This window comes from Nansenia antarctica (assembly GCF_963989245.1).
Source record: "Nansenia antarctica genome assembly, chromosome: 10".
NCBI classification, from domain to species: domain Eukaryota; kingdom Metazoa; phylum Chordata; class Actinopteri; order Argentiniformes; family Microstomatidae; genus Nansenia; species Nansenia antarctica.
The window spans coordinates 7517678-7527640 of record NC_137680.1 but is presented as its reverse complement, the minus strand read 5'-3'; the positions used below and the strand labels follow the sequence as shown (position 1 = coordinate 7527640).

At 50.0% G+C, this 9963-nt stretch overlaps 1 protein-coding gene across 1 annotated transcript; it reads left to right on the top strand.

Annotated features, from left to right (window-relative positions):
* Positions 1–549: 549 nt before the first annotated feature.
* Positions 550–9549, top strand: znf687a (zinc finger protein 687a; the record flags this gene model as incomplete). Its single annotated transcript, XM_080540589.1, has 10 exons — positions 550–2667; positions 3211–3466; positions 3740–3981; positions 4358–4542; positions 4801–4977; positions 5091–5253; positions 5770–6030; positions 6956–7068; positions 8585–8678; positions 8887–9549. The coding sequence occupies 10 exons, from the start codon at positions 550–552 to the stop codon at positions 9547–9549; spliced, it is 4272 nt and encodes a 1423-aa protein (XP_080396715.1).
* Positions 9550–9963: the final 414 nt, after the last annotated feature.

Below are 9963 nucleotides of genomic sequence, written 5' to 3'. Positions count from 1 at the left end.
TGTGGAAGGCAGCTAGCTAACGACAGACTTTAGCTGAGCATACAAACTGACTGACTGTACCATTTTACATGATCATAATGTGTTGCAAGCTTAGCTACGTTATCTATGTTACACAACCAAATGCTCCAACAGAACTAAACGTTGTTAGCCAAAAGTTGTGCTGGTTATTAAGGCTTATTCAAGACATTTAGCACGCCATCTTTTCAAGGGCTTGCTGCTAGACAACTTCCCTACTCGTTTTGAGCCCCATAAGTGGGACCCCCTAGTGCACTAAACAATAACTTACTAACGTCACCTGGATCATCACGTCCACTGGATTTGGAGTGTAAATATTGTAATGTTGTTGAATATGCCTCAAGTGTAAAAGGGTAGCAATCACACTGTCCCCTCCAATAATGCATAATGACTTGCATTTATATTACAAGCGCTTCTTCCAAAGTGTCTTGGTGTCACTGTGTGTGTGTGTGTGTGTGTGTGTGTGTGTGTGTGTGTGTGTGTGTGTGTGTGTGTGTCTGTGTCTCCATGCAGGTTTCAGTCTGTGATCCGGGAATGGGGGACATGAAGACCCCAGATTTCGATGATTTGTTGGCAGCGTTCGACATTCCAGACATTGATGCCAAAGAGGCCATCCAATCATCTCCGGAGGAGGGGGGGGAGGGAGCGAGTAAGGCTGGTGGCAGTGTGGCAGTGGGTGGGGGTCCCTCCTTGAGACCTCCTAGCCCTCCAGACCCCCACCCAAACCCCCAGAGTGAACCTCCTGTGGTCAGTGTGATTGTGAAGAACAGGGTGCGGACCGATGCGTATGGGGAGGCTGAGGGAGTGGATGGAGATGAGATGGACAGCTCTGAGGACAGTGGCTCAGACCCTGAGGACAGTGGCACAGACCCTACTGAAGTAGGAGTTAGGGGGGCTCTGCTGAGCTCACAACTGGGCCCCCGGATGCCCAGTCTGTTGCCATCGAAGCCAATGACCCATAACGGGTTTGAGGGCTCTGTGGCTGTTCTGGAACCCAGTGTGAGGGGCCAGGGAAAGGCCAATGGAGAGCCACCTCTCCAATGGTCCACCTGCTCTCCACAGACTAATGCTAATGAGGGAGGGGACTCTGGAGGAGCTGTGAGGGGGTCAGCTAACACAACCAAACATAATATCCTCAACAGACTGAAGCCTCTCCTTACCCCTCACGTTTCAACCAGCACTATACCCGGCAACTCTTCCTCGTCGTCATCGTCCTCTTTTTCCACCAACAAAAGTCTCCCTTCTCACTCCGTCCTGAGTGAGGATGCTCCCCGTCCCCCTGGCCTGCTCTCCTCCCCTCCTCCCTCAAATGGGAGTGTGAGAGCCGGGAGGATACGGCGTATAATGGACTCATCTGAGGATGATTCAGAGCCAGACTTGGGTAGCCCACTAGTGATCCAGGAGGGCCTTGAGTCTCCAATGTGCTCTCCTCCCAAATTTGCTCGGCGACACTGCGTATCATCTGAGCTTTTTGGCTCCCCACCTTCATCCTCCCCTCCTCCTCTCACCTCCCATCCTACACTCTCAGCTCCTCAGACAACCTCAAACCTAAAACAACCTCAACCCCCAGAAGTCATCCGTTCTTCTACAGGGTCTCCTCCTGCCCAGCCAGAGGGCGGCCCCCAAGACTGGCTCTCCTCCACCCTCGCTGGTTCCAACCCAGCCCCGGAGGAGATGTACCCGGAGCATGTGATTGACGAGAGGGAGTCACCTGAAAGTCCTCCGCCTGACCAGACAGGTTCAGCTGTCTCCACAACAAAGACAAGCCCCGGTCCAGCTCCGGCCTTAGCCTCCGCCCTACGAGTGGCCAATGATCGAGATGAGCCCATGGAAAGTGAGCCTAGTCTGGAGAGACTAGAGGATGTCGGAGGTGTGGCAGGTGTGAAGATGGAGGTTGTAGACGGACAACAAACAGACACGGGTAACTCAGGCTCATCTCCAGCAGTCGCCGTGGCTCCTAACGCCACAGTCCCAGGCCCCGCTCGTCCGCTCAAAGTTAGAATCAAAACAATCAAGACCCCAACAGGCAGCATCACCAGGACGGTGACTCGAGTAGCACCTAAAGGGGCACCTAAAGCGGCTGCTTCTAAGGGAGCGGACGGCGCCAAAGCTTCCGCGAGCAGTCGCAAGGTCATAAGCAGGCCCAAGAGGGTGGTATCTCAGCAGCCTCAGCAACAGAAGTCAAAGGGCAGCAGCGGCGGCCTCCTGCCCGTGTCGACACTCCAGGACGCCAGCACCGCCATGTTAGTGGCTGCCAGCAAGGCCCAGAACCGAATGGCTGTCGACAACAAGCCCAAAGTGTCCGCTACGGCCGTCAGCATCACCAAATCTGCAGCCCTTCCCTCCGTCGGCTCCTCTTCCTCCTCCTCCTCTCCCAGATTCAGCCCAGGAGGGGTGAGCGTGCGCAGCCTGGGGCAGAAAACACTGAACGGGGGAGTGGCAGCGTCCTCCGCCTCCCCCCTCCTATCCCCTCAGGGGGGGAGCAGACCGGCCTCCATTGTGAACAACACGGGGGCCATCATATCACGTAGCCAGTCCAGTCTGGTGGAAGCCTTCAACAGGATCCTCAACAGCAAGAACCTGCTGCCCAGCTACAAACCAGACCTCTCCACACCTCTGCCCCAAGAGTGGGGCCTGCCACTGCCTGCACAGGTAACAGTACACACACAACCAGGGGTCTCAGAGCACTGGGGCCCCCCCCCAACCACTGAGGTGCTCCCGATGACACAGTTCCATATGACTGAAAGAACGTTTGCACACAAGGACTGACTATGAGCGAAAAAGTGCAGCAAGCCCCCTGACCATTAGAAAGTGTGCTCCATATGCATTATCTTTTCAAAATACAGCTAAAGGTGGAGTGGAATATATATATATTTCGTATATCGATTTAGATTCTTGGGTTAATGCGGTGGGGTTTATGATGGGATGGGTGGGAGGAGTAATCCGTAGTCGCCGGTAATCCGGCCATGCAGCCAAGCGCTTATAAAACAGTGCTCAAATCAGCTGCTCTCAGGACCTCAATTATCAGACTTGGGTAATATGTTAGTACTGGCCTTGAAGAGAAATAGTTCATCCTAGTGTAACATTATTATCACAGAACCTTTCTGTGTCAGACCTGGAATATTGAATATCCGTTATACTTTTTATACGCTACAATTCTAAACATGTGTGTTCTCTTTTCCTGTCCGTTGCCAGGGTTACCGCTGTCTGGAGTGCGGCGACACCTTCGCCCTGGAGCGCAGCCTGGCACGGCACTACGACCGGCGCTCCCTGAGGATCGAGGTGACGTGTAACCACTGTGCCAAGCGCCTGGCCTTCTTCAACAAGTGCAGCCTGCTGCTGCACGCCAGGGAGCACAAGGAGAAAGGCCTGGTCATGCAGTGTTCTCACCTGGTCATGAGACCCGTCACTGTGGAGCAGATGATTGGTCAGCAGGACACAACACCCATTGGTTAGTCTGTGTGTGCGTGTGCCTGTGTGTGTGTGTGTGTGTGTGTGTGTGTGTGTGTGCGTGTGTGCGTGTGCGTGTGTGTGTGTGTGTGTGTGTGTGTGTGTGTGTGTACAAGTGCACGAGCTCAGTCTGTTTGCACGTGACCTGTTTCTGTGAAATGATACAGTAGATAAATGTACCTCTCTGTCCGTCAGATATGCTTTTGTTTGTCATCACATATCTAACCCTTCTTTCTTTCCCTCTTTCTTTCCCATTTACTGATCTTTTCTTCAGGCATGCTCTCTCCTTCCCTCTCCACTTCTGTCCCATCATCCTCCGGGGTGGCTGTGACACCAGCGCTCACCCAGGCGTCATCGAGCCTGGCCCCCCAGCTGCAGCAGCAGCAGCCAGTCTCCTGTAAGAAGATGGAGCCGCTGCAGTACCCCAACAACAAGTGTCCTGAGTGTCAGGCTCAGTTCAGCAGCAAGGCAGAGGTGGCCGCTCACTTCCAAGAGGTCAAACCAGCTGTCAATGCGGTGAGTCTCACGTGTGTGTGTCTGTGTCTGTGTGTGTGTCTGTGTCTGTGTCTGTGTCTGTGTGTGTGTGTGTGTGTGTGTGTGTGTCTGTGTCTGTGTCTGTGTGTCTGTGTGTCGGTGTGTATATACGTGTCTGTGTCTGTGTCTGTGTCTGTGTCTGTGTGTGTCGGTGTGTATATACCTGTGTGTGTCTGTCCGTGTCCGTGTCTGTGTGTGTGTATCGGTGTGTATATACGTGTCTGTGTCTGTGTCTGTGTCTGTGTGTGTGTGTGTGTGTCGGTGTGTATATACGTGTCTGTGTTTGTGTGTGGAGATGCCTTTGTACTGTGACACATCATTCTTCTCCATCCCCTCTCTCTCTCTCTCGCTTCTCCAGTCGTGTATGGAGTGTTCCCCCCCCATGCTCCTTCCTAATGCCTGCAGCCTATCGGCTCACCAGCGCATCCACAAGTCCCGGTCCCCTCATGTCTGCCCTGAATGCGGGGGAGTGGCCAAGCAGCCAGCCTTTCAAACACACCTGCAGGAGGCCTGTCTTCACTTCACACGGCGCATAGGCTACAGGTGAGACCCTCCCTCCAAGGAGAACAATTTAACAATTGAGGTAACACACAACCTCCTCCTCTCTTCCCGTCCCTTTCATTGCCGTGTCTACACCTCCCACATGTACTCTCCATCTCTCTCTCTCTCTCTCTCTCTCTCTCTCTCTCTCTCTCTCTCTCTCTCTCTCTCTCTCTCTCTCTCTCTCATATCATACATAAGCCTCATAACAGTTTCTCTCTCTCTCTCTCTTTCTGTCTCCCCCTTCCCCCCTCCCTGCAGGTGTTCTAATTGTCAGGTGGTGTTTGGAGGGTTGAACTCAGTGAAGTCTCACATCCAGACGGCTCACTGTGAGGTGTTCCACAAATGCCCCAGCTGCCCAATGGCCTTTAAATCTGCCCCCAGTGCACAGAGTCACATCAGCACACAGCACCCCACACTCACAGGAGGGCAGGCCAAGTATGTACACACACACACACACACACACACACAGACACTCATTTGAACACATCTTTCCTGGTTTTACAACGTACTCATGGTACTTTCTTTTCCCTTCTCTCTCTCTTTCCCAGGATGATATACAAGTGTGTGATGTGTGACACAGTCTTTACCCAGAAGCCTTTGCTGTATGTGCACTTTGACACCCACCTGGCCAAGCAGAAGGTGCACGTGTTTAAGTGTCCTGACTGCACCAAGCTCTATGCTCAGAGAAGTTCCATGCTGGAGCACATCAAGGTGTGTCTGTGGGTTTTCCTCAGTTTCCTCAATGTTTCCCATACATAGTCGAATTTGTCCCGAAATAGTCTAATTTTTTAGCGCTGTTTGTATTTATTTATTTTAAGTGCATTTTTCAGCACTGCTTGTGGAAAGTGTTCGAGCAGGTTCACAGAAAGGATAGGGCTTAATCATTTGAAATTGGCGGCTCAGTCGAAGCCCGACAACAATGTGATTTTGAATCCCACGGTTTAACCGAAAATCACGGTTTCATTTGGTGAAGGTTTCCTGGTATGCAAAACTGTAAACCGCCCAAGCCTAGACAGTAGAGAACAAAATAAATGTTGTTTTCTTCCTCACCGAATTCACAATATCACAAAGTCTCTACTCCACACTAACGGCATGTTTCAATGTATTTGTTAACTGTAGATATAAGAGGACAATCTAAGTATGTCAGTAATTATCCTCACCCTCTCTCATCCGCTCTGCATCTCTTTGTTTTCTAACTCTCTCCTCCCCCCCCCATCCCTTGTTCAGTCTACACACAAAGGCCCTACGGTCAAACACGAAGCTCCCATCGCCGTGGCGCTGTCCCCGGCCCCTCCCTCTCGAGTACGGAGCTCTGTAAAGGCGGAGAGCTCGGACGGGGAGGAATGGGGAAGAGATCAAGAGGAAGAGGAGGAGGAAGATGGGGACGGAGCACAGATGAAGACCACCGGGTGGAGCTGTGCGCCTTGCCACGCTCGCTACTCAGACAGAGAAGACTACATTACCCATATGGCCGAGCAACACGGCAAGGTCAGGGACCCCAAGCAACATAACACAGACATACATTACACAGACAGAACTACTGTGTCCTCTAGAAGTGATTTACCGTTGTGATGTCACAGTAGATTGTAATGATTAATGATAATAGATCAGTATGGACTGGTCAGTGATCCATTTCATCTTTTGACCCCCTAGGTCAGGCCTATTCTACTGCCGTCCTGCGGGCCGAGTGTGGCCCACAATTAACCATGTTTCTGGCCCTTAAGCCAAACTAACCACGAAGGCTCAAATCCTAACTTGAGCCTACGTGCATGTAACTCAAACGTTCATGTCCATTTCCCCAGAGGCATCGATGCATGAAGCAAAAACTGTTTTGAGTTGTATGCACATTTGTCAAGTTAGGATTAGCCCACGTATAGATAGTATCAGTCATGTATCAATATTTTTGGAAGCACAATCCTCTCACATGAAGTGGAGGATCGAGGAAAGATTCTCTCTTTTTCTTTGAAGAACAGATTTCTTCTCAGAGTTTTTCTCAGTAAGCATATCCTCTAGTTTATCCTCTAGTATCCTCTAAATTTGTTTGTTTTACAACGGGAAAATGGAGGTTGTCGCTTTTCATAAGGAATGTTCCGTTTTATTTACTCTGGATTTATTGTTAATCTGTCCCCCGTTTGAAGAACTATATTCAACTCCTGATGTGTTCTGTGGCTTGGCACTGCTGTGAATGCATGCACTACTCTAGAGCATGCCGATGTCCAGTATTTGAGACGGGTGAATTCCATTGTACTCATGGATTGTGCACTTATCCGATATGCACTTTCCAGGAGTTTCAACTTTAGTTGAGTAGCCTTGTGCTAGGTAGTATACAGATTGACTGTGTCGTGTAACCGATCGATAGGTATTGATTTGTTTGGTGTGTGCGTGTGCGTGTGCGTGTGCATGTGCACTGCAGGTTCTGAAGAAATTCCCATGTAGTCTGTGTGAGAGCTCCTTCTCCTCAACCTCCAGCCTGAGACGCCACATCAGAGTCAAACACAAGGGCATCAAACGAGTCTTTCACTGCCAGTGAGTATGCAAAAGTCCTTTACTGGCTGCACTACATCCTACAACCTACACACCCATATATATTAAGGCTGCCACGATTAGTCGACTAGTCACGACAACGTCGACTACCAAAATCGTCGCCGACATATTTGGTAATCGCCGTAGTCGCATGTTTTTTTGGAGCTGAAATAAGCTTATTTTTTTTTTATATATATTTTTTTGCCTAGCACCAGGGGAGCCCCCCCCTCCCAAATTTCGTTGTTTGGTACCTGTACTATATTAATGACAATAAAGACCATTCATTTCATTCGATAAGCATTCGTTTTTCTTCCCTGAAGCTGCCACTGGCTAGCGTCTCCCAGTGTCTTTGATGTACATGCGCAGTGTCGGTCATCCGGGGCACACGTGACTTCCCCGGAAAAACAAACAGAGAAATGTCTTCCTGTCCTCGTACCTCTAAAGTGTGGGAGCATTTCAACCACAACGTTGAAAAAAAGAATGTAAAATGTAAAATTTGCAAAGCTGAACTCGTTTATCAAGGCAGCACGTCTATGATGCGCAAGCATCTAAAAAGGAAGCACGTTGTGGCAGATGACGAGGAAGACGATGGCTCGTCTCGGTAAGCTAGTTAGCTTGTTATTGGCTAACGATATCGTTACGTTAAAAGCCTTCTTACATTATTTTACGTTGTCATCAAAGCGATACTTATCAAATAGCTAAAAATGTTGTCTTAACGTTACAGTGCTAAGAAGGCGCGTTCTACTATGAGATGAGTGAAGCAAAGCAAAACTTTTGTACTCTGTACAAGTATTTATTTTTGTTTTTGTATTCTTTTGGTTGCCTAGTGCCTAGCCTACCTCATTTTACTCAGCAGTTTGCACCCTCTACTACTCTTTACATTACATTACATGCAAGTGATGCCAGAAATAAATCTGCAAAGTTCATTAAAATATCTATTTTTGAGTGAACAATCATTTTAATTGTCTTTATTTTTAGTTAGCACATGCCTACAACAAATACTAACAACTTCAAGCTAAATTTAGAAGCTGATTTAGAAGATGATAGCTAAATAAGAGCGATTGAGTAATTGTGCGATAAGCTGTAATTTATGATCCGATTAGTCGACTAATCGTTAAAATAATCGGTGACTAGTCGACTATGAAAATAATCGTTTGTGGCAGCCCTAATATATATCAGGCATCACACTGCCACAAACAGTATTGCTTCCTCGCACAATGAGCTCACACGTGTCTCGAACCTGCATCCTCTGTATTGCCAACACACGTGAACAGCCACTGAAATACCACAAACTTAACCAGCTACCGAAAACCGAACAATTTGAGGGATTTGTACTGAGGGATGGCGCGGGTAGGGGTACTTCAACTTGACTTTACCATGTTGTTACACACACACACACACACCCTACACCTTATCCACAGTCATCACATCCAAACACAAGTTAATCTAAATAATGGGGTACTAACCTTTATGCCCTGTGTGTGTGCGCGTGTGTGTCTGTGCGCGTGTGCGTGCGTAGGTTCTGTACTGAGGGAAAGCGGACATTCAGCAGCAGACTGGTGTTGGAGAGACATATCCAGCTGAGGCACGGCAGTGGTCTGACCCAGGACACACCGCAGGTACTCTCTCTCTCTCTCTGGGTTTATATACCTGGTTCATCTTACAACCAGGCAAGAGGCTCATCAGAGACAACCTGATGAGAAGACCTGTGTCTGGTTATGGATGTTATATGGAACTAACAGACACTAATTCCTCTATCTATCTCTGTCCCACCACCCCCATCCCCCATCCCACCCTTCCTTCCTCCTCCTCTTCTCTCAGAAGCCAGGGAGGGGTGTAGAGGGGCCAGACAGCTCCTCAGAGCAGGACGGAGGCTCCGCCCCACCGTTCACCACCTCGGCGGAGGAAGACGAGGGAGGAAGAGGAGGAGGAGGAGGAGTGAAGACTGAGGAGGGAGACGAGGACATCACAGAGGGAGTCAGCTCGTCCAAGAGATCTCGAGTCGCCTCCTCCGCCCGCCCTCCCCCCTCTCTCCCAGAGTCTGGCTTCCGCTGTGCGCCCTGCGGCTTCTCCACGGAGGACCGAGCCGCCTTCCTGGAGCATATCCCCCAGCACCGTTCAGAGGGGGCCGGAGGAGTCAGTCTCCAGTGTCTGCAGTGCGGCGCGTGCTTCGCCTCGGCTCCCTCCCTCTCCCGCCACCGCTTCATCAGCCACAGGGTGAGAGACACGGTCCCTGACAAACACCACCGCCCCGCTCCTAACGACCGCCCCGCCCTCTCCCCCGGCAACGGCGGTAACCACAGCGATATGAGCCCGAGCTCTCCGCCGGGGTCTCCCTCTACGCCGCTGGGGGAGGACGGGGAGGGCAGGGTGGGGTGTAAGGTGTGCGGGAGACGCTTTGAGAAGGCCTCGGATCTGAATACTCACTTTAGGACTCACGGCATGGCTTTTATTACCGCACGGAAGACGGACAAACCTAACTGAAAGAGGGGCTGGAGGAGAGGAGAGGAGAGGGGAGGGTGAGATATCGGGGGAGTGGGAGCTGATAGGGATATAGCGGGGGAAGGATGGAGAGAAAATAGAGACAGCAGTTTTTGATATGAGGAGGTGTGGGATGGTAAGAAAAGCAATGCTGTCGACCCCTCCTGAGTAGAGTGTGTTTGTGTGAGAGTGTGTTTGTTCAGTTCTCCGCCACGTTACCCCTAAAGGTCACTGATGCGAGGGACATGTTTGATAACTATTTGAGATAAGATTGTGATTTTTTGTGTGAAAGACTAGCCTTAAAATGTTCACTTTGTCTGACACTCAGGATGAAGTACTACTCACCTCTATTGAGTTAGTATGAGTTATTAATAATGAGGTAATTCGTTACCTCAAATCGAAATGCAAATTTGTAGG